The sequence below is a fragment of the Lampetra planeri genome, chromosome 40 (genome assembly GCF_965212315.1).
Source record: "Lampetra planeri chromosome 40, kcLamPlan1.2.h2, whole genome shotgun sequence".
Lineage (NCBI taxonomy): Eukaryota > Metazoa > Chordata > Hyperoartia > Petromyzontiformes > Petromyzontidae > Lampetra > Lampetra planeri.
Window position 1 is genome coordinate 8,243,437 of NC_136146.1, and position 25,517 is coordinate 8,268,953.

A 25,517-nucleotide genomic window follows, 5' to 3' on the forward strand; every position below is an offset into this window, starting at 1 on the left:
GTCCGCGTCAAACCGCGCGTCTGGGCTCAGGCACCAACGCAAGTTGCGTGCGCGCGCCCGTTGCCTCTCTCTCTCTAGCGGGTGCCGCGCGTTCTTTACTCTGCAGTGACAACCTTTTAGCGGCACAGCGCGGACGGATTCAGCCGCAACTCTCCCGTCGTTACCGAGCCCGCTCGCCCTTGGAGGGGGGCGGAGGGGGTCGGAGGGGGGGGGGTTGGGGATGAGCTGGGGGGGCGCAGCCCGCGCGGCCCTCGCCTCCGCTCCGCTTCGCCCGCAGCTCGGCGCGCTCGCCGTGGGCTCACGTGGGGGGCTCGCGGGGTCGCGCGCCCTTGCAGCGTCACGTGGGCTGCTGGCGAGCGCCCCGGCCGAGTCACGTGGTGAGCTCGCGGGGTCGCGCGCCCTTGCAGCGTCACGTGGGCTGCTGGCGCGCGCCCCAGCCGCGTCACGTGGTGAGCTCGGGGGGTCGCGCGCCCCCGTCACGTCACGTGGGTTGTTGGCGCGCGCCCCGGCCGTGACGTCACGAGGGCTCACCACCCGTGCGGGCTCGGACCCTGGCGACGTCGACAGCGAAGGAGGCGGGGCGACTGACGTCACAGAGCCACAGGTGAGACGTGACGTCACGTCCCCCCCCCCTCCTAACGATCATGGCAGATTTAGAGGCGTTTAACCTCTTAAAGCTAAGGTCACGTTGCGGATGGACATTTACAATTTTTCAATGACAGTTTACGAAGAAGTGTTAGGATCATTTGCATATTTGCAACATAATAATTGTGGTAAGGGAGCGATTTTGACTTAACTTTCGTGACTGCAGGAATTCATATTTTATGGTTCTTTCGGTAAAATCACTTTTTAATCGGTACAATCACTTTTTAATAACTTTTTTTTTGTTATTATTTTTTCTATCTACGTGACTTTACCGAATCGGCTGTTGGCTGTGAAAATAAACACGATTCAGAATTACGGATAAATCCGAAATTCAGAATCGCATCCCGAGTCCAGATCATTGGCGACAGCCCCAACATTTGATAAGCTTACAATTACAAATGCTAATCTTCAGCCCTTGGGCGATTCACTCCGTTATGAGGGCCGCTCTCTCATGGGGGGTTCTTCATATTTCACCACGGCTGCTCTGTGTGGGTCGATTAAGGCGAGGAGCATAGAAGTACAGTACAATGGTGAATCCTGCTGCACTGTCGTCCTTTAGGCATGGTAGGCACAGGGCGGCGAGACGCTGCATGAAGATCGAATAAAAATGTGTCAATAGCGAGTTGAATTCTATAGATTCATACCTGTCAACCCCTTATCAGTGCCCTACCTTATTACAGACCAATTCAGACCTTATTGATCACCCAGTGTCCTTATAAATCTCAACGTTCATCCAACAAAGTCCCATCACAAGGGAGAAACACAAACAGACATTTCTTAGCCCGTATTGAAATAGCTGGACGCCGTACGGACCTGAAAACTCAATTTCCCTGTACAAGAATACGGAGAAGAACTGTATGGGTTGACAGGTTTGTAGATTTAGAAGAAAAAAAACTAATTTCAAGTCACGGTTATTCCGACTAATAACGTAGCCTCGTGTTACAACGCGCGGTGCACGACGGGAGCCGGCACTCGGGGCTACGTCACAGTGCGCGGTGCATGCTGGGGGACTGGCTGTGTGAAGCCGTTGAAGCTCTGCACCAAGGCAGGGGGATTTCACACTCCGCTGGTGGTGATGTTTATCTACTGGGCCTGGCAGGTGGTTTAAAAAATCCATTAATTCCAACTGAGGTTGAAAGCGTTAATGCGGTGTTGTTCACCGCAAGGCCACCAGGGGCCACTGGCGGGCCCCTGGTGGCCTTTAGTGCGGCCCCTGACCTGCAGCCCCCACCGACAATACACAAAGAGTGAAAACACCCCCCCCCCCCCCATTGTCATCATCATCGTGCTGCTGTCAAACCCAACAATGGTTTCAAATGTGTGGTGGCCCTCATCACATTACCGATGATGTCTTATCGGCGAAAGTGGCCCCCCCTTCTGAAAATTAGTGAAGAACACTGCAATAATGGATTCCCTCTGTTCGTCTGTATCGGTAAGTCTCGATGACTCTTTAACGATCCAATACGAAGATATATACCAGCATGCCTGACCATCAGCTATCATCTCTTCAAGATGTCCCTTAACAACTCCCAATAAAGTGGGTATCATGAACCCAACAATCGCACCTCCGATTAGCACGGTTGGCTACGTATGGTGCGAAAGAAGTTCAACATACATATAACTAGCAGCAGATCTATTGAGTGGTATGTCATAAATAGTTTTCTTCCAGAATGACAAATTTCTCCCACAAGCACCACATAAAGAATATAATTTATGACCGAACATCACAATGCAGGACCCTCCTAAATGTGTGTCTTGGTGATTCATTGAGGTGTTGCTGCATAAACTTCGTGCATTTGTTATAGGCCAGGTGTGTTCAAACTTTAATTCCATAAGTATTTTCAGAATCACTACATCTGTGCTACAGTCCTCACACCTCAGACCTCCACAACACATTACAACACAGTCGATATGGTGACCAAGACCATTCACTAAATGATATCACGCACTCGCATAAACGAATTAACTTTAGCACTGTCATTTAATTTCAGAGCCACGGTGGTACTTTTTTTCATATGTCCTCAGGTTTTTCCCTCCACGTTTAAAAAAAATGCGTTTAAGAGTATTGGGCTGCTATAAATGTCCACGTGATACGCTACTTTGTTGAGCTCTCATTTATGGTAGCCAGGTCGCTTCTGAAAAAGAGCTCTCTAGCTCAGTGGGTCTTACGTGGTAAAATAAAATATTCTTTATAGTTTAATGGTACGATTAAGGGACACGAGTTCATGGGCCGGATTTTGCCTCTTAAGGGCTCTGTTGTTGCAGGTGTAGATGATGGCGTTTCCACTGCCCCTTGTTCCCAGGTCGCGGATGCTGCCTCCTCACACCTTGTCCGGCGCGGCACTTGGCGCCGTTCCCTGTCCCCAGCCGCACGCCTCGCCACCCTCCTGGATCCCGAGAGCCTCAGCCCTGATGCGGAGTCAGCCGGACAGGAGGCACAGGGCCAAGGCAGCCGTCCGTTGAATGAAACGCAACCTGACGCCAGCGTCAAAGGCGCGGACGAGGACACGCAACATAGTGCCCGACATACGGACGACGAATCGCGACCCAACGTCGCACACGCGGCCAAGGAGATGGAGCCCAGCAGCGCGCACGCGGCCGAGGAAATGGCCGCTTTGCGAAATGGCCCCTGTGTCAAACCCCATCCCAAAGAGCCAACGATGGGCGGTGAGGGTCGTGAAGGGGCATGCGCTGTGCGTGACGATCGGCCGCTCGGCTCTGCGGAGCGGTGCCTTGGGGTCGGGGACCTGGTGCTGGTGGAGAACCGCAAGGGGAACGTCGTCAAGATGCAGAAAATGCTCAAGTTGAAGGAGGGTGAGTCCCAGCATGTAGCCGAGTGCGATGTCCTTATGTTGGGAGGACGTGTGTGTGCATGCGTGTGTGTCAGAGGTCACAACCGGGTACCCGATACCCGTACCCTACCCGATACACGGCTACCCGTATCCGGCCGGGTACGGGTACCCATTTGCGACCCTCGTGTGGCCGGGTACGGATACGGGTAGACCGTGAGTCACTGGTGAGTAACCGTTTGTCACTCATTTCCCAACGTCTTGTCTCTTCTCACATTTCAAGTTCCTAGAATCAACCCACCCGCGCCTGCAACATGGCTTCATCCCAGAGGTCGCAATCAGGTACCCGATACCCGTACCCTACCCGTACCCGGCCAGGTACGGGTAGGGTACGGGTACGGCCGGGTACGGGTACGGGTACCCGTTTGCGACCCTGGTGCGGCCGGGTACGGGTAAGGGTAAGGAATCAAAACCCGTTTGCGACCTCTGGTGTGTGCGTGCGTGCGTGTGTGCTGAGTGATGTAAGTGGGCTGTGGTAGTGTAGCGGTTAGCGCGCTGTGCTACGAATCCGGCAATCCGAGTTCGATTCCCGCTCACGGCCAACACCAGTGATGATGATCTGAACTGGCCCTGGGCCTCCTCTAGGTTGACTCAGCCTCAAATAAGAACCTGGTGAGGCGTCTAAAACATCACCACTCGGCAAATAAAGGCAGTTGGGGCGTGGTGCTGGCCACCCACCCCCTCGTGTAGTACCGTTCCGGCCTTCATAGGTGCTTGCTAACAGCACTTGACCCTACGGTCTGTTCAGACTATATGGGGGATGTTTGTTTTGTTGAGTGACATCTGTATCAGCAGTAAGGCCTGCTAAACAAATGCTGCTGTGCAGTGTGTGGATGGAGGTGGACTTTTTTAGTGTTAAGCATAAAATCACTGTACAATGAATGGGTAGAGTAGTTTATCTAATGCGCACGGGGATATTTCTCTCTGTGATAATTTTGTGGAAACCTGGCTTGTGTTGAATGTTTGTTTTTTGCAGGCGCTGAGTGACTGTGTGTTGTGAGCGTTGAGTAGGCACGTAGACCCAAGATACTTGAGAACGGCTTTTTGTGTTTAGTTTCTTGTCCTTCCCCCATGCTCCCGATTAGCACGGTTGGCTACGTACGGTGCGAAAGAAGTTCAACATACATACATCTTCCTTTTTTCCTTCTGCCTATGGCTGACTGCCTCTGTTAAATATGCCCACTGTTTCTGTACAGCATCTTGAGATCCTGTTGCATTTAGATATTATTCAAATCCAAAGTGTGTCTTATGTAATGATTCATCAGTTAATTTAGCTTCATTTTTAAGCTCATGATAAATGCATATGCTCGTGCACATAACAATCATTCATTATAAAGTATTTTCGAATTGATCGCGATCTAAATCACAACACTGTATGAATAATATTGGTCGCGAAAGCCTACTTGTTAAATACACGTAATAATCAGTTTACAATTTATCCAAAATCTATGCACATTTAATGCATTTTTTGCCTTTAGGCCAACGAATTGAATAACATGTAAATAATATAACACAACGTACAAGACAAACAATACAAATGAGACAAAAATAATCGATTCTTGAATGGAATCGAGACCCCCTAAATCATTACATTACTTTGAACCAGAGGCGTAGCAAGGATATTTTGCGCCCGGGGACGAACTATAAAATTGGCGCCCCCCCCCCCCCCCCCCGTTTAATCACATTTTCCTATTACATCGAATAAGGAATAACAATTTAAATTTTAATGAAACATTGTATTTAAAGAAGCAAATTTATAGAAATTATATTACATGGCTCACTCAGTCACTGTCGTAGACTGGTTGACATAGTCTACAAAAGATTAATTTTTCTTCATTTCACTGTCGCAAACTGGTCAATCACGTAATCAAAATCTGTTTCTCCCAATGTTTCTCTTTCAATGCTAAGAAGAGCAAGATCGCTGAGACGATCTTGTCCCATTGAAGCACGCAAATGCGACAAATAAGTTTCAATTTGCTGAACGACCGCTCACAGCTTGCAATTGAAACTGCTATTGTTAATACAATTTGCAGTGAAATTCGCAAATTCGGAAATACGTCGTCTCCATGAAACACAATAAAACTAAGAAGATCCAAAGGAGTTTCTGGTAGAACTTCATTCCGGTTACTGAGCAGCATTTTGCAATCTCCAATTTCTGTGAAAAGTTCGTGGCCATTGATGTCGGTGTCATAGAAATTTCCAAAATCTGTGCAATTTCGATGAATTGCATCGACATCCGTGTCGGATAGAAGAGTTTTGACGTCCAGCAGAAATCCAAATTTTGTGTTCAGGTCTTTTAGTCGTAAAAACCGTGTTGACATCTCCTGTTGAAGTCGATAAAATATGCTCTTCATAACGCGCACAATTTATTTTTCTGCTGAAAGTCCTGCAACTCTTGCCAGTTCTGGCATCTTCCGACGTCGCCTAATTCTTCTGTCCACATCGATCCCCCAGGCTGTGCATCTTGTTTTGGCGTTTTCTACAGCAACTTGGCTCAAATCATCACGAAGCTTGACAAATTCATGCTCCAAAGATTCAAGATCAGTTGCTGCTTCCTTGAAATTCATAGTAGGATCCTGTAAGCGCTTCTGAACACGATAAATTTTTCCAAGAATGACATTCCAGAAATGTAATAAAACTATGAAGTTAAAATTTAATACGCATGCCTGTAACTGTTCTACATCACTTCTGCTTTCAGGCGTCATAGTTACGTCCTCCGATAATTTGTCTAGCAGCCCTACTAGTTCATCCGGTCCTTCATAGATAGCTTTAACAGCTTCTGATCGTGCACTCCAGCGTGTTTCAGACTCACGCTTTACTGTGATGGGCACAGCTTTTTTAAACTCTTCCCAACGAATTGTTGCACGAGAGAAAAACAAATACATACTTTCAACTGTTACAAAAAATGTGACGACAAGTTGATCCTGTTTAGCTGAGTGTACTCCTGCTAAGTTTAAGCTGTGGTTGTCACAGTTGACAAACAATGCTCTGTGATTTTTGTCACATATTCGTTGTTGAAGGCCGGATATATTTCCAGTCATCACAGCAGCATTGTCATAACATTGTGCTGCTAAATGAAGGCCACACTATGTTGACGTGCGTGGGCTGCTCCGGCTGCTGCAGCCGCCTGGAGCGTGGTGTCATTAATAAGAACTAAAAATAGGCCGTCGTAGTTTCCGCCACCAAAAAACAGGCCAGTGACTAAGGCTGAAAGACTGCGCCTGTCTGTTGTTTGGGACGTTCTTCCATGTAAATTCTTAATAGGCGCGCGTACCAAAATGTAATTGCATGACATGTAGACTGTGTGTGGCGGGATATACAAACTTTTAGGTTGAGGTGTAGATTTGTGCAGTAGTTTCAGGCTGCCGCGCCCGCCGCAATAAGTTATAATGTAACGTTGTAAGCCTCATTTTGGCGCCCCTTTACCTTGGCGCCCGGGGACATATGTACCCCCCTGCCCCCCCCCCTAGCTACGCCTCTGCATTGAACCGCAGGTTGAGTGAATCTCTCTTGTGAGCGATGAGTGAACGTGCATTGAATGGACTGATTCGTGCGTTGTAGGTCTTAGTTGTGACGTCGGATTGTAAGCGTTGCTATCGTTTGCCGGGGGCCGAGACTAACTTGGGAGTGGCAGCCAAAGGAGGAAAAGCACCCAGTGGGTTTTGTTTACTGCTGAGATGGAGTGATGAAATCATCTCTTGTGTAGATGTGTAGTGGTGGTGTTGACGCGCGCCGACTGTGACAGTGATGGATCACGGGGCGGCACGGGGTGCGGGGTTGGGCACGCGTTGTGGGCGTGGTATGGACGCGCGCGCCGGGAGTGACGGATGACGGGGCGGCGCGGCGTGGGTGGTGAGGCACGCTGAGATGTGGGAAAACAGGATCGTAGCGAGTGCCCAGTGATTGGTCAAATAGGATGGGTGCTCTCAGCGACGTCCGCAGGTGGGGTATAAAGGGGGACGCGCGAGAGCACTCGGGGTTGTTAACCAGTTGAAGATCGAAGACGGAGTTGAAGAGATAGTGCCCCGAGACCCCTAGTCCCGCTGTCCTTGTAGGGACCGGGGCCCTGTGTGGCTCGGAGGCGAGACTGGGGGACCCGTGGTTCGACGCCCACGTGGGTCGGGACTGGGGGACCCACAGTCGAGACGGACACCCCGCAGGGTGTGTCCAGAGTAGCTCAGTGGGCGTTAGTCGCCAGAGTAGCTCAGTGGGCGTTAGTCGCCAGGGTAGCTAAGAGGGTGTTGGTCACCCGAGTAGCTCAGTGGGTGTTAGTCACCCGAGTAGCTAAGTGGGTGTTAGTCACCCGAGTAACCAAGTGGGTGTTAGTCACCGAGTAGCTAAGTGGGTGTTAGTCACCCGGGTAACCAAGTGGGTGTTAGTCACCCGATATACTACAGTGGGTGTTAGTCGCCTGTGAACCGAAGTTGGTGAAATAAAGAGTGTGCTACCCGTGAAGTCGTCTCCCGCCGAGTTACTACATTACAACTGGCGTCAGAAGTAAACCTGTCTTCAAGAAGAATGGATACTAGGAAGACTACCCGTACCCACGAGCGAGATCGGGAAGACGACGGCGTACCGGAGACACCAACCTCGGGAGGAGAGGACGAGGAGTTGCCGCCGATGCAGCACTTCGCGGCGATGGCCGACGCTCAGCTCGCCTCCGACACCAGCCTACAGGACGCGCACTCCCGTCTGGCGGAGTTGCTGCTCGCCGCCGCTGCAGTTTTGGCGGAGATCTCCATTCCAGCGGGCGGAGGGACGGCTGCGGGGTTGGAGGAGGCGGCGCGGCTGGAGGGTTCCCGCCAAAAGGCGCTTCGCGCCAAAAGTTATGAAGTTGGCGCCGTTTTTGAGGGACCGCCATTGTTTGGCGGGAAGCGGGGACACCACGTGGCCGGAGATCTCCACTCAGCGCGGCCCGCGTCATCGGCGCGCGCCGGAGCTCTCCAGGGTGCGACTGCTGACAGAGCCGACATTTTGTACAACCACAGTGGCGCGGGGGAAAATCGTTCCGACGACGACGACGACCGAGTCCTCCAGCAACGATTGCCCGCGCTGTCGGCGTTCAAGGCAGACGGAGGCGACTGGGGAGCCTTCCACCGAAGGTTCCTCGCACATCAAGAAATGTCGGGGTGGTCCGACACCACTGCCCTGCGCGCTCTGCCAGCGATGCTCGACGACGACGCGCTTGCAGCCTTCACATCGGCCCCAAGGTCGTCTCGCTCAACGCTCCAGGCCGCGCTACACCTGATGGCTAAGGTGTTCGGCCCGCCCTCGACCTGCCGCCACCAATTCTACAATCGGCGGAAGGTGGTTGGGGAAACAACGCTCGCCTATCGCACGGCGCTGCTCGCCTTGGCGGACGCAGCTTTTCCCCGCATGGACAAGGAGGGGAAGGACGCCATGGTGACGGAGCAGCTGCTGGCGTTGGCCCACGAGTTGGGAGTCCCCATTAATGTGGCGGATGAAATGGATATCTGCTCCCTGGCGATCGCCACGAGTATTCACGCGTACGAGGTCCTCAAGCGCAAGCCGACGGTCGTCTGCAAATTGGCGGAGAACGCGGCACTGGCCGCCACGATCGCCGAGCCTCAGCCAGCTGCGGATCGGGAGCAGGCCTTCGCTGTATCGCGTCCGGGGGAGTGGAGAACGGGAGGTCGTTCACCCACACGTTCATCCCGCAAGCTGGAGCAACCGAAACCTACGACGTCCCTCGTCGTCTGCTACAACTGCGGCCTTCGGGGTCACGTCGTAGCCGGGTGCCGGGCCCCGCGTCAGCGCGCCATGGGACCACGTCGGGACGACGACCAGGCCCACAAGTCATCCCAACTAAACCCGGCAAGTCGCGGCACCTCACACGCCCGGTCCACATACGCGGCACGTTCGGGTCGCCGCTTGGCGGTGGGGGGTCCGCGGCTGGGTGCCGGGGGTTCAATTCGGTGGGGGGGGTCCGTACACGGCCCGCAAGCAGTCGAATGGTCCGAATTGGCCCACAGGATAGTGGCTGCGTCGGCCGGGTCGTCCGTGGTAACGGGGTTTATTGACGGGGTTGAGGTCCGGGTGCTTGTGGACACGGGTGCGTCGGCCACTATCATTTCGGACCTTATTTATAACATTCTTCCCGTCCAAAGTCGACCCCTTCTGCCTGTGGACGTGCCATTTTATGCGGCGAATGGGGGATCCCTGGGGATCATCGGCCAGATTCGGGCGACTATTTGCATTGGTGACATCAAATTGGCGGGCCCTATTTTTGTATCATCATCGCTGGCCGTTCCTTGTTTGCTAGGTACGGACTTTTTGTCCAAAATGCCCATCAAAATTCTCATAGATCAGGCCTGCATTGAGCTTCCGTCGGGACGGCAGGTTGCGTTCTTGACAAGCCCTACCAAAATACGCACGGTTTGTGCGACGGTGCAGGCGCTGGCAACTCAGACTGTACGGGTGCCCCCGGGATCGCAAATGTTGGTACCCCTTCGGTTGAGGAAACCGCTCGGGGTGGGTGCGGGGGCACAGGGAGTACTGTTGGGGCCGTCTAACAGGGCCAAAAGGGGCCTCGACTTGGCGGTAGCTCAAACCATGGTGAGAGGGGACAGTGAGCCGTTCGTAATGGTCCTGAATACGGGGTCGCGGCCGGCCATAATTACGCAGGGAACGGTGCTGGCTCACGCCGCGCCGCTAACCGTTGAGGAACAGCTCGTTGATCACGCTGATTTCAGTGTCGAGTCGCATCCTCCAAGTGATGAGGGGACAGAGTGGTTGGACTCGTTGTGTGCCGGGTCTGCTAACTTGTCAAAGGTGCAATTGGGAGCATTGAGGGGTTTGCTACTCGAGTTTGCTGATGTGTTCAGCAGACATAAGTACGATATCGGCTGCACAGACCTGTTGCGCCACCACATAGCTACGGGGGACGCGGCCCCTATTCGACAGAATCCCTTCCGGCTCAGCCCAGCCGAGAAGGAGCATGTGCAGTCGGCGGTTAATGATATGTTGGCGGTCGACATTATTTCGCCCTCTTCTAGTCCGTGGGGTGCTCCTATTGTCCTAGTTAAAAAACAGGACGGGTCTTTGCGGTTCTGTGTCGATTTCCGCCGCTTAAACAAAATCTCGATGGCGGATGCGTATCCGCTCCCCAGAATGGATGAGTCGCTGGATGCCTTGGCGGGAGCACAGTTTTTTTCCACACTCGATCTGCTTTCCGGATTTTGGCAATTGCCCCTCGATAACGAATCTAAACCTAAAACCGCTTTCCGGACACCTGGTGGCCTATTTGAATTCAACCGTTTGCCCATGGGCTTAGATTCCGCTCCCGCCACGTTCCAGAGGCTCATGGAATTGGTTTTGTCGGGCCTCCAATGGGACACCTGTTTGATTTATCTCGACGATATCATCGTTTTCAGCCGGACTTTTGAGGAGCACCTCCAGCGACTGAGAGCGGTGTTCCTCAGGATGCGTTCCGCTAAGCTTAAATTTAAGCCGACTAAATGTTTTCTGCTTCGGGAATCGGTCAGGTATTTGGGCCATATCGTGAGTCGTTCAGGGATCTCGACAGACCCTGCTAAGACGCACTGCGTCAGCTCATGGCCAACGCCAACCTCGGTCACGGAGGTTCGCAGCTTTATTGGATTCGCCTCCTATTACCGTCGTTTTGTCAAGCAGTTTGCCACCATAGCCAGGCCCCTGCACGCTTTGACGGCTAAGGGTGTGCGGTTTCACTGGGGGGCGGAAGAGGAGGCTGCGTTCTGCTCCCTTCGTGACGCCTTGGTGCAGGCTCCCCCCTTGTGTTACCCCGATTTCACACAACCGTTTTTGCTTGACACGGATGCCAGCAACACGGGTATCGGGGGAGTGCTCTCACAGGTGGTCGGGGGGGTCGAACGGGTGGTCGCCTACGGTAGTAGAGTTCTTTCCCCCGCCGAACAACGCTATTGCGTGACTCGCCGTGAATTGTTAGCGATTGTGTTTTTTACACAGCAATTCAGGCCGTATCTTTACGGCCGTCATTTTACGGTTCGTACGGACCATGCGGCTCTCCAATACGCTATGCGGGTGGCGCAGCCATCGGGCCAATTGTCCCGATGGTTGGAGGTCCTTCAGGACTACCAATTCACGACGATTTACCGCAAGGGATTACGACACTCAAATGCGGACGCCTTGTCGCGGTTGCCACCGCGCACGGACTGCGCATGTTTGCTGGGATCGGCGCGGTGTAAACCCCCGGTCGCCGACACCGCGGGAGTTGCGCTCGCCGCCACTGACACCCCGGGTGTCGACGCTCCCACGGGGAGGGACTCGCTGTTATCGTTGCCCCTCATTGAGTGGGGCCGTCTCCAAATGTCCGACAGCTCCCTGCTTACGCTACGTCGAAAAGTTGACGCTCCCGAGGTAGGGGATGCGCGGGTCGGTTCCTGGGTGTGCAGACAGGGCCTCTTGATGAAGTGGGACAACATGTCCCGGCGTCACGTGCTTGTTGTGCCTTTTGCTATGCGGGGTAGGGTCGTTCTGGCTGCTCATGAACGACTCATGCATCTGGGTTTTCACAAAACGCTCGCCCTAATCCAGCGAGACTATTATTGGCCGGGGATGGGTAACGACGTGGCGAACATTCTTAAGGGATGCGTAGGGTGCGCCCGAAGAAAACCGCCACCATTGGCGGCTAATCCACCGCTGCAATCCATTCAAGTTTCGCGCACAAACGAATTGGTTGCGTTAGACATCTTGGGGCCCTTTCCTGCTACGCCGAGGGGAAATAGGTTCCTGCTGGTTGGCGTAGAGTACTTCACCCGATGGCCCATGGCATGGCCACTCGCCAACCAGTCGGCTGCGGCGGTTGCGGACGCCTTCGTCCAGGGTTATGTTTTGGACAAGGGCGCCCCCGAACGCTTGCTGACGGATCAAGGAAAGAATTTTTCGAGCGTTTTGTTGCGCGAGGTGTGCGACCTGTTGGGTACAAAGAAAGTGCGGACTTCCCCGTACCACCCACAGACTGACGGGATGGTTGAGCGTCTGAACAGGACGATTACGTCTATGCTGTGCCAACAGGTCTGTGACGATCAGGTTGATTGGGACTTACAGGTGCCGGGGGTACTTGCGGCCTATCGAATGGCCCCTCATGCGGCGACGGGGTTTTCCCCATTTTTTCTTATGTATGGGCGGGAGGCCGATCCGGCCATGGACGTCCAACTGGGGATTTCCCAGCCACGTGCAAAATCAAAATTGGCAGACCACATCAAATTTAATATCGCCAAATTGGCTGAAGCGCGGGAGGCGGCGAGATTGAATTCGCGGTCTCGGCAAATCGCGAACGAGAGATTGCATGGACGGAGGGTGCATACGCACGATTGGAAACCAGGCGATAAGGCCTGGCTGCATTGTCCACATGCACCGTTGGCTACGTCCCCCAAATTGTTGAGACCTTGGAGGGGACCGGTGGAAATTGTGCGGGTTGCACGACCCCAGAGTATACAGATTAAAATGGGAAAACGCCGTTGGTACGTGCACCCCTCCCGACTGAAGCCCTATGCGGCACCGTGTGACCCCGTTCTGTGCCGTAACGACCGGGCGTGTGATGTGACCGTCGACTCGGGGAGGGATGTGTCGCAGGCTGATCCTCACGTGTCTCCACCTGACCCTCCCCCAGGTGTCTCGGGCCTGACGGCTGCTGACCGTCGGGAACCGGAACCCCGCGGCACGCGCGGGTCCCCGATGCCTGGCCCGTGCCTTCCTGAACTGCCGGCACCGCCGGACGGTCAACCGCGTCTGGTGCCGTACGACGGACCGGCAAGGCGGACTCGGGCTAGGGCACAACACTTTTCATGAAGACATTTTTCAACACCGAGCTCGCCCGGTGTTCCCCCTCTGCCGGGGTAATGTCCCGTTCTAGGGACGCTCGGAAAGAATGGGACGCTGCACGAGTCGGAAGAGAAGAAAAAAAAAAAAAATGGAAATTTTTTTTTTTTTTTGCACACACATTTGGTATTGTCACTCGCCGGATTGTATATATTGTTCTGTTGTTGTGTAGTGGCATTGGTTGATGGTTGCGGATGGCAGTGTTCGCGTTGTGTTGTGTTGTTACGTTGGTTGTTGTTCTTGTTGTTGTGTTACGGGGCACACTGGGGGGAGGGGGTGTTGTATATTTTTATAGCAGCCGGGTCGGCTGCGAGCTATGTGGTAGGGGGTGATGTAGTGGTGGTGTTGACGCGCGCCGACTGTGACAGTGATGGATCACGGGGCGGCACGGGGTGCGGGGTTGGGCACGCGTTGTGGGCGTGGTATGGACGCGCGCGCCGGGAGTGACGGATGACGGGGCGGCGCGGCGTGGGTGGTGAGGCACGCTGAGATGTGGGAAAACAGGATCGTAGCGAGTGCCCAGTGATTGGTCAAATAGGATGGGTGCTCTCAGCGACGTCCGCAGGTGGGGTATAAAGGGGGACGCGCGAGAGCACTCGGGGTTGTTAACCAGTTGAAGATCGAAGACGGAGTTGAAGAGATAGTGCCCCGAGACCCCTAGTCCCGCTGTCCTTGTAGGGACCGGGGCCCTGTGTGGCTCGGAGGCGAGACTGGGGGACCCGTGGTTCGACGCCCACGTGGGTCGGGACTGGGGGACCCACAGTCGAGACGGACACCCCGGCAGGGTGTGTCCAGAGTAGCTCAGTGGGCGTTAGTCGCCAGAGTAGCTCAGTGGGCGTTAGTCGCCAGGGTAGCTAAGAGGGTGTTGGTCACCCGAGTAGCTCAGTGGGTGTTAGTCACCCGAGTAGCTAAGTGGGTGTTAGTCACCCGAGTAACCAAGTGGGTGTTAGTCACCGAGTAGCTAAGTGGGTGTTAGTCACCCGGGTAACCAAGTGGGTGTTAGTCACCCGAGTAACCAAGTGGGTGTTAGTCACCCGAGATACTACAGTGGGTGTTAGTCGCCTGTGAACCGAAGTTGGTGAAATAAAGAGTGTGCTACCCGTGAAGTCGTCTCCCGCCGAGTTACTACATTACAGATGCTCTGTGGATCGCTACATCGCAGGACAATTAGAGATGGTGACAGCTTCGGGAGGCCTTCATCCAGCAGTGGATAGGTCATAGCTGCTGCTGATAAGATGATGTCAGTGCTGTGCAAGTTGTGAGTGTTGTGTGCATGTAATTTTCCTCTTCCAAACACTGGCCATTGACGAGCATAGAGAGTATCAGGAATAGTGCTGCTTCTGTGGACGATTCCAATGTTGAAATATTTCCGTGCTCGGAATCACCAGGAGAAACCCGTTCCCTCGAATGGAGATGCAGGAATCGTCGTTGACATGAATGGGGAACGGCATCATCTGTGGACGATTCCGAGAAGCGCCATTAATCTCAATGTAAATTCCCACATTTCCATTCAAATGAATGGGAGTTGTAGCAGCGGCTACGCATGTACGTGCGTTGAACTTATTTCGCACCGTACGTAGCCAACCGTGCCAATCGGAGTTGCGTGTTCTGCTGGCAGGCAAGTGCCTGCATACGATGTGGGGTTCTCTACAGCACAACGACCTCGTGGGCCGCTGGCCCGGCGTGGCCGTGAAGGCATCTGACGGTGCGCTGTTCGTGGTGCGGCGTCCGTCTCTCTACGAGTTCACGCTGTTCATGTCGCGAACGGCCACCATCGCCTACCCCAAGGTGGGATTTTGCGCACGCTCGCCCGTTCACGCTCGCCCACTCACTCCGTTTTGCCATGTCTCACATTTGCTTAGCGACAAGCATGGTTGCCGTGATATAAGTTCAATCAATCTTCATTTTACGTGCCAATATCACCTTCAATAAAGTAGGCATTACAACAGAACGGGAATGGTACAGGAGGCATACAGCAATAGGAATTTTTCAGATGTTCATCTGTGGCCGTCTGAAACGCTCTTCCTTCCAATATTCGGAAGCCATTAGAGCTATGCATCTCGATTTAAAACTCATTTCTTGAGAAATGCTTTTCGTGTTTATAGTTTGTTGTCCTTCCGCCGCACCTCCGATCAGTGCGGTTAGTTACGTATGGTGCGAAAGAAGTTCAACATACATACGAATGAAAAAAAGAAACCCATCGCACCTTCAGCGGCGAACACCGACTCAGCAAAGTAGATTGCAACCGTGCGTAATGAATAGTGTAAGAACGGTGAGTAGAAAATACAAATTAATAAAATAAATGAAAAATAAAGTTGTCACGATGCGATTTAAATGTTGACGATGTGATAATTATCGCGACATCAGTTTCCAATTCCTTTATAATTGTATCTCGCTCTTGTGGTGTACTTGATCACTTTTCTGTATTTCATGTACAAATAAATATTACATAATGCCTACAATTAGATCGCAATAAGTATCCTAATCGTTGCTACTTTGACAATCTATTGCGGACACGGACAGCCAATAGACAGTGAAAGAGACACAGTCACAGACTCGGAAAAACACCGAGCGAAACGGAGACGGACACGCAGTCAGACAGAGAGGATCACGGCAGATAGATTGAGGGACATGACAGACAGAGAGGGACATGGCAAGAGACAGAGAGACAGTTGCCGCTTCATCAGAAGCAGTGCTGCTGCACATTGCGATCAAAACCTTTGCCTTCTAGCACGTACGCTTAAGAAGCTGTAAAACATTTTACAGCAGTAAAGCCACGACCAAATCACTCTGTGTGCACCTGGTCTCATCAGATCTCAAAAGCTAAGCAGGCTGCAAACATGGATGGTGCTTGGAAATGTGACCACCATGTATATAAAATGAATATTAATGGCTGCTGTGGATGTGCTTTGCCAACAGTGCAGAAAAATACATTTTTGTACTGTACTATGTTCCAACGTCTATGTGCCCCACCTTTGCCAACTCGCGCTGACCAGCGCGGTGAAGTACGGCCGAGTAAACGCCCACGACTCGCGCGGCTTGGGGGGAGGCCCTCATACAGCAGCGAATTGACAAAGGGCTGAGTAGCGTAATGAGCGTGGGGGCAGGAGATGTCCCCCCCCCCACCTGATGGCCAAGCCATCTGTCATGGTGGTTTTCATGAAAATGCTTTCGATTACATTCCACGATTTATACTGGTAGGAACCACCTGGTTCCACCAGCCCACAGGGGATTATTGTGTCCGTCCGTCCGTCGTGCATCCAAAAATGGGAGGGGTGGGGCTGGGTGGAGAGGGGAGGGGCTGGGTGGGGAGGGTGGGGAGGGGCTGGGTGGGGAGGGGCTGGGTGGGGAGGGTGGGGGGGGTGGGAGGGGTGGGGCTGGGTGGGGAAGGGCTGGTCACCCCGTGGCGCCTTTATAAAACTCAACGTTTAACCTACTCACGCTGGCTTGTGCCCGCCCTCACAGTCGGCCATATTTGCGGAATACACCACGCCGCCGTTGACCCTGGCCATTGAACGAGCAACCCAACGTTCCTACCAGCTCCCTCCACAGGAATGTGTTTGTAATTGAATTAAGAGCAGTAACGTTTGGCGACCGTGCGAGACAGATCAAATATTGGGGGGCCCCACCTGACCGATTGCCGCACCCCCTGAGCTGATAATGTCGTTACTACGCTATTGCAAATGGCTGTACATGTACACATCTTCTGATATAGCAATGATGATGGCAGTGGTGATCGCGCTGATGACAATGATGGTAAATCGCTGTCCATGGTGCTGACGTTAGGAAAAACTGCCACTTTTTTCTAATTTTCTTGCTGTGGATTTCACACCTGATGATGATTGCTTGTGTAATATTTTATTATTTCCCTTCTACGTGACTTTACCGAAAGAACCAAGAAGATACTAATATTGATGGGAGACACAGTCAATTGGTGGTGTCTATTATTTAGTTGTCATTGGTGATATAACAGACCGTACAAAATCTAACGGCGTAATGCCTGACCCACAAATACGAAGGAGACATCACAGCGACATACTCCGCTACTGCTGACGCGGTTGTTCGGCTTGACCACCTGAATGTGAAATTGTAGTTGTCTCTACGTCAACATCAACCGTATGAAAGAAGAAGATTGAAAAAGAATAATAATGATCTAGAAAATTAATAAGATAAAAAAAAGTTACATAATTTTTCTATCTACGTGACTTTACCAAAAGACCCAAAGAGTATGAATTCCTGCAGTCATGAAAGCTTTAAGTTAAGATTGGTGATAATGAAGACCAAGATAGTAAGCATGATGATGGTCATGATGATGGTCATGATGATGGTTGTGATGATGGTTATGATGATGGTTATGATGGCAGGATGTGAGTGCCATGCTCATGCACCTTGACCTGAGGCCGGGAGACGTGGTGCTGGAGGCCGGGTCAGGGAGTGGAGCCATGACGCTGATGCTGTCCGGTGCAGGTGACCCCCCCCCCCCCGCTGCACCGTTTGCATCACCCACGTTTACCACGCCACATTTCACCATGCCGCGCTTCACCGTGGGACACTTCACCGTGCCCCCGGGAGTCGGCAACCAGAATAACAAGAAGATACATTTTTTGTCCAATTCGGTAAAAAAAACCCCTCAAATATTTCAAAAGAGCCGCAATGGATGTGATTGCGAGACGGTGATCCTTAATAAATAACGTCACGAAAACAGTCCTTAATGAGCCACAGGTTGGTGACCCCTGCCCATGGCAAACTGGACTTCCATGGCAAACTGGACTTCCATGGTAAACTGGACTTCCATGGTAAACTGGACTTCCATGGTAAACGAGGCTTCCATGGTAAACTGGACTTCCATGGTAAATTGGACTTCCATGGTAAACTGGACTTCCATGGTAAACTGGGCTTCAATGGTCAACTGGACTTCCGCGGACAGGGGCCGGCAAACAAAATAACAAGAAGAGCCATTTTTTTTATTCAGTAAAAAAACAACAACTCTATTTCAAGAGCCACAACGCAGTCTCCGGAGCCACAGGTCTTGCCGACCCCTGACCATGCCACACTTTACAATGCTGCATGAACAAAATTGACTTTTCTTCACGTAGCCTTTAACAAACCGTTGGGGGTAAGTTATTTTGGCAAGCGCCTATTAATACCTGCACAGCGTACAATGTGGTGGTGTGGCCAGCGCCAGGTCTGGGTCTTATTGCCCTTCCTCAGTGCCGATGTTTTGTACATTGTATCAGGTACTCGTATGAGGCTGACTCGACCTAGAGGAGGCCCATATCACGGATTGGATATCCATGGATTGTATGTTGAACTTCTTTCGCACCGTACTTAGCCAACCGGGCTAATCGGAGGTGCGGGGGAAGATACAACAAACTAAACACAAAAAGCAGTTCTTAAGAAATTAGTTTTCCATCTTTAAGAAATGAGATTTCAATCTAAGAAATTCGTTTTCAATTAGATTCGACTCGCAACCGCATGATGTGCATATCCGTCACTGTGACCATCTTAGCTGCACTAATCAGGTACTAGAGGGAAATATTTTTGACCTGGCTATAGCACGGTGTTTCTAATTTTAGTCCGCTTCTGTCACAGCTGAAAGCCCTAGCAGTGACAGAACAGTTTCTGACTTGAAACCCCACCTAATTTACTCCTGGTATGAGCACAACCGTTTATTATAAACCTTGCTGACAAGTGCGCTCACCTCCGCTGCCGCAATGCACTGCGCGTTGGTAACGAGGGCCCCCCTATCTCAGCATGTCAGTCGTGGGGGGGGGAGGCGGTTGTTGAACTAAACTTCATGCTGGTCAGTGCGGGGGTGTCTACACCAGGGACAGCCTTCTTTAGGGCCTAGTCTCAACCAGTGGTGTTGATCATGCTGGTCAGTGCTGGGGTTGGCGAAGGGAATGGAATGCCCTAGGACCAGTTCAGTTATCGCTCACCACTGATGTTGGACGTGACTGGGAATCGAACTCACGTCGCCGGGGTTTTTAGGGCATAGCGTCGACCATCACGCTGTAGCTCCACCACCAAAAAATTAAATATTTAAAAATGCTTTTTTTAAAAACACGCTTTGAAGAAATGTACCGTACGAGTAATGGCAGAACTCCACGACTCCAGGAAGTGGCCCCGAAGCTTGCCATAACGTAAGGAACTGTGGTGATTTACAGGCAACGTGAGTTGAGCGTGGACAATTATTCGCGTAAAAAAGATTGTTTAAAAATATATTTCGAATTTTTTATGATAGAATATAGTCTTATCATCAGTATGACATACCTATACCAAGTTGGGAAGACGGTTGAAATTGAGTTACAACATTTGAGGATACGGCAACAGACAGGGTGAGTTAAATAAAAGCGTGTAAAATGTTTAAAAATATATATTACATTTTTTAAATGATAAAACATAGTCTTGTCATCAGTATGACATAGCTATACCAATTTGCAGTCGATACGACATTGGGAAGACGGTTGAAATTGAGATACAAGATTTGAGGATACGACAACAGACAGAGCGAGTTAAATAAAAGCGTGTAAAATGTTTTAAAATATATTTGTATTTTTTTATGATAGAATATAGACTTGTCATCAGTATGACACAAGTATACCAAGTTTGCAGTCGATATCACATTGGGAAGTGGGTTAAAATTGAGTTACAAGATTTTTTTGAGGATACGACAACAGACGGAGTGAGTTAAATAAAAGTATGTAATAATAAAAACGCACTACGAGCCGCACACGCGAACCTCGCAGCCCGTCGCTGTCACCCCACCCCCCATCGCCCACCACTGTCGGCCTCTTATCTCCACACCACTCTCGCTCACCCCCTCTTCCCCACCACAGTGTGGGAGCCGGGCCACGTGGTGTCATGTGACGTGCGCGGGGACCACCTGCACGTGGCTCAGAAGAATGTGGCGTCGTGGCGCTCTGCGTGGGCTCAGGCGCGTGGCCTCGACTCGTGGCCACGAAACATCTCCTTCCTGAAGGCGGACGTGCTGCGTGACACGCACCTCACCCAGCAGTACACGTACGACGCGGTACGCACGTGTGGTGATGTTGGTGTCGATGATAGTGCTACGGTTAGCGTGCTGCGCTACGAACCCGGCGTCCCAAGTTCGATTCCCGCTCATGGCCAACACCTGTGATGCGATTATCTGAACTTGTCCTTCGCCTCCCCTGGTGTGATGTGTAAACATCACCACTGGGGAGACAAAGGCGTCCCGGCGTGGTGCTGGCCACCCACCCCCTTGTGTGTCGTGCCGGCCTTCATAGGTGCTCGCTAACAGCACTTGCCCCGACAGACTTGTCAAGGCTATACGGGCGGGATCTTTGTCTTTGTTGATAATGTGCTGAAGGCGAAGTAGTAATTACGGTGATGTTAACAGGTTTGTTTGGATTTGATCGTGATGATGGTGGTGATGTAGTGATTGCGGTGATGGTAAACAGGTGATGTGGGTGTGGTGATGCTGCAGGTGGTTCTGGATATGCTCAACGTTCACTTGGCTGTGTCATGTGTGCTGCCTGCGCTCAAGCCTGGGGGAGTGATCATGATCTACGTGGCCAAGTGAGAGATGCACTCCACAGAAAGCATTTCCACACCGCTCCGCACATGGCTGACGTGGCATTCTTCAGAGAGGACGCTTGAAAAGTCTGCTTCGTGTTACATGCTGTCTTGCGTGAATTTGAAGCGTCATTAAAATCGAAGGAAATTTTGTTGCATTCGCGTAAAGTGACTTGCGTAATTGTGACTTTGAGAAGCATCGTCATAGCATTTGACGCCACACTTTGGAACAAATTCCGTGCCAGTTAAATGCTACCTTACAACATAAACTGGTCCTGGGCATCCCACTCCCTTTGCCAACGCCCGCACTGACCAGCACCATGTATGGTTTAACACCCCTCCCACGACTGACATGGTGAGAGAGGGGGGCCCTCATTACAACGCGCAGTGCATTGTGGTAGCTGGCCGTAAACGCAACGGAGGTGGGCGCACATGTCAACAAGGTTTATAATAAACGGTTGTGCTTATACCAGGAGTAAATTAGGTTGGGTTTCAAGTCAGAAATTGTTCTGTCACTGCTAGGGCTTTCAGCTGTGACAGGAGCGGACTAAAATTAGAAACACCGTGCTATAGCCAGGTCAATAATATTCCCCTCAAGTACCTGATTATTGCGGCTAAGATGCTCACAGTGACGGATATTTCTTGTGGGACATTTCGAAGTGATGGGTTTTACGTGGTCGCGAGCCGTATCAACTTGAAACCTCATTTCTTAGATTTAAATCTTAATGTATTAAAGATTGAAATCTCATTTCTTTAGAACTGATCTTTGTGCGTTTAGTTTCTGGTCCTTCCCCCGCACCTCCGATTCGCGAGGATGGCGACGTACGGCACAAAAGAAGTTCAACATACACACGTACACACACAGAGCCCCACACTCTTGTGCGCTACATTTGCGTCGGCCACAACGCGCGCCACTTAAGTGGCAGATGGCTGTCTGCGCAGCGCCGATGCGGGCGCGCTCAGGACCACTCCCCCCACGCGTGCACGTGCGCTTGTGCAGCATCACGCAGGCCGTGGATGTGGCGGCCACCGTTCGGTCGGAGCGGCTGCCGGTGAGCTTCGAGCTCGTGCTGGAGGTGTCCCACCGAAGCTGGGTCATCATTCCCGCGCTGCACAGAGATGGCAGCCCCTACACGAGACCCACGCGGGTCGGCGAACCGGACGAGGGGGACGGAGGTGAGTGTGGTGCGGCGAGGCCTCAACACCGCCCAGCCCACGGTAGCTGGGTCTGTGCCACGATCTGTTACTGAGCCTTGACCACACTGCTCATGGCACCCGGGCTTTGCTAATGATCTCCTCAGCCAGCCTTCACCACGCTACCCATGGAAACTGTAGAGGCGTTCCCACGGACGCACTCGGAGACGGAGGTAAGTTATGGGATTTCGCCAAGGGTTTATTAAAGACTTCACAAATACACACAAGGGTGCACAACTCCCAGGGGCTAGGGGTCCTACACTGAGTCCTGGTCCCTGCCGGCTAGCTCCGGTCTCTCTCTCGTGTCGTGGACTCTGCCGACTCCACCGACCGGAGAGAGAGCACCTCTATCGGCTACCACCGGCTTCTCCCCAGACTCACTAGTTGATCCCTCTCTACCCCTGGTTCCCGCTTCACCCTTCGTTCTCTACCCGTTCCCACAGTGACCCTGCTTTGGTCACGGGGTCTCCCTTAAATACTCTAGGAGACATGACATCACGTTGCGTGACGTCATCGCACTGGACGGCACACACGACGTCACGTCCCCATATTACTCCTCTACACACTGCTCATGGCACCCGGGCTTTGCTAATGATCTCCTCAGCCAGCCTTCACAACGCTACCCACGGAAACTGTCATCCCTTGGCTTGTCGGTGAACCTTCACACCACCCACAGTAGCTGGCTCTGTGTCACGATCTGTCGCTGAGCCTTCACCACTGGATTTAAGAAGAGGAATTGAGGGTGGCTGTGTCCACGGTGGGATGCGAGGACTTGTGTTTTGCCCAGGAGGTCGCGAGGGTTTTGTTGCGAAAGTAACCCTTCTCCCCTCCCCACCCACGTATTTTTTAAACAGGGTTTGAGAAGCCATCGATGCAGAACGCCCGGCCATTCGTCTGTCGGCCAAACTCGGAGCAGTACGGCCACACAGGTGGGGGATGGAGGGGGGGGGTACGTGTGGCGTGGTGCGGCGTTTGTTGGCTCGGCGGTGTTTTCGCGGGTGGGTGGTGGACGCCGCCGTGTCGCTGTGCCGCTGTGGGGGCGGTGTGTATAAATGGTAGGCGATCACGTCTGGTGCGGAGGCTCGCGTGCGTTGGCATTGGCAATACTTCATTTCACGTGAGTTCTTAACCATTTTTCCCATCCCGAGGCGGTCTGCAAGTTGCTGGGTGCGGTGTCCCGTTCGCCGCAGAATGTCAGAACGTGCAAGCGGTACGGCGTTAGTTTCATTTAGAGAGGCGTAGCGCCGTTGTTTTTAAAGACATTGCACTCACCGCAAACAACTGTAGTGACACGACCGCACTCTACGATAGCTGGCGCCAACTGTGCCACACGCCCTCCCACATGACCTTGTGGGTGCCTCGGTACGTCTTCTGACCTGAAGACGTACCTAATAAAATTATTTTCTTTTGATAACTTTTCTTCCGATTCCATTCCGATGACGGAATGGCATGGAAAGTTTTTTTGACAAGAGCCCATTGAGAGGAGTCTGCTCTTATTCAAGAGAGGTTTGTGTGGAGTAGATAGGGTGGTGATCTCTATTTGCAGGTTCATGTCATTTTCATTTCTGTATGTTAAGGCGAATTGAAATTAAAACATATGGATTGTATCTTGTTTTTTCACAGCTTTCCTCATCAAGCTGCGAAAGATACTGCCTGAATAACCGTGTGAGGATTCCTTCAACCAGCGGTGGATTGAGACAGGGTTGCGAATTATTCTTACCGAATTTATGATGCAAATTACTTTGCCTGAACGACATTAATAAATATTTTGTATTACGTTTGTGAAATGTGTGCTTTGTGTGTGACGTTCTGAGCTGATACGGCATTGCCCAAGTATTTTGAGCTTGCAACACACAGACTTCCATTCAGTCGCACACACCCGTATGCCTACACTTGGGAGGCAAGGGTTGGTGGGCCCTGCAGTTTTAGTTGTTGTTTTTGCAAATCCTAAACTCACTTGCACTTTGTGGTGGTCAGGAGATAGTGCCGCAAGTGGGATTGTGAACCCATGTGTGTGTCTCAAACTTTAAGTCTTAACCTTTAAGTTCTAAGCTCTCCATAGCATGGGTTTTCTCCGAATACACCGATTCTCTCCTACATATCTAAACAAGAAACAGACGTCCAGAAGGGGCGGGTCAGAACGGTAGAACAAAATACAAACGCACGATAGTGAAAAGTATAGGAAAGGTAAACAAATCACTGAAGAAAAACATTCCTGCGGAGGGAGCTGGTAGGAACGTTGGGTTGCTCGGTCAATGGCCAGGGTCAACGGCGGCGTGGTGTATTCCGCAAATATGCCTGACTGTGAGGGCGGGCACAAGTCGGCGTGAGTAGGTTAAACGTTGAGTTTTATAAGGGCACCACGGGGTGACCAGCCCCTCCCCACCCAGTCCCACCCCTCCCACCCCCCACCCAGCCCCACCCTCCCCAGCCCCGCCCAGCCCCGCCCAGCCCCTCCCCACCCTCCCCACCCAGCCCCTCCCCACCCAGCCCCGCCCTGCACGACGGACAATAATCCCCTGTGGACTGGTGTAACCAGGAGGTTCCTACCAGTACTATTTTTTTCTATCTTACCAGGTAAAGCCCACTGAGCTATTAGCCTATTTTTCAAAAGCGACCTGGCTGCAGATGATCGCTCAACAAAGTGGCTTATCACGTGGATGATTTATAAAAGCAAAATAGTCTAAAATGAATTATCGAAACTATTAAAAAACAATTCTGCGAGGGTTTTGGGAGAGCAAGGGGGGGGGAAGCCTCACAGCTGAGGCACCACCGAGTCGGAGACCCCGGTAAGAACTTCTACACAGTCTCAAAAGCTGAGGAGGTTGGGAGGTGAAAATGCACAGGCCTGCGAGAAACTAAAGTGTGGGGTGAGGGGGGACACGAATAACTTCAGTGAATTGCTGAGGCAGGACGGTGGACTGTGTTGTGTGTGCGTTTTGCAACAACAGTTCCCTTACCGGGACGACTCGTGTGCACCTCGGTGGTGAGATGTTAACTACCTCGCCTGGTATACAGGAGGTTGTGGGTTCGACCCCGACCTTGATGCCTGCTGTGTATTTGAAGTTTGTGGTGTCTCTCTCCCCGTGATTGTGTGGATTTTCCTCCTGATCATCCGCTCCCCCTCCCCACATTTAGAATCAACGTGCGCTTAGAGTATTTGGCTGCTATAAATATTTACGTGATAAGCCACTTCGTTGAGCTATGATTTGTGATCGCCAAGTCGCTTCTGAAAAAGAGCTCGATAGCTCAGTGGGCTTTATCTGGTAAAAAAAAATTGTTAAATCGCCTTCAATAATAGAGTTGTTTTTGGGTCAGATCGCGTGAATATATATGTGTCGTTTAAACCCACCACCACCCGACACAGCCAACTAATAAGGGTTGTCACGTAATCGGAACGTGGCAAATTCGTCACTAGTACAGCACACC

The 25,517-nt window shown here is 51.8% G+C and overlaps 1 protein-coding gene across 1 annotated transcript; it reads left to right on the plus strand.

Moving 5' to 3' along the window:
• Positions 1 to 220: 220 nt before the first annotated feature.
• On the plus strand, positions 221 to 23,866 carry TRMT61B (tRNA methyltransferase 61B). The gene is made up of 9 exons (XM_078612869.1): positions 221 to 604; positions 2,949 to 3,459; positions 14,956 to 15,125; positions 17,702 to 17,804; positions 20,177 to 20,370; positions 20,806 to 20,897; positions 21,895 to 22,070; positions 22,943 to 23,017; positions 23,712 to 23,866. The coding sequence occupies exons 1-9, from the start codon at positions 221 to 223 to the stop codon at positions 23,747 to 23,749; spliced, it is 1,743 nt and encodes a 580-aa protein (XP_078468995.1). The 3' UTR covers positions 23,750 to 23,866.
• The last annotated feature ends 1,651 nt before the right edge of the window (positions 23,867 to 25,517 follow it).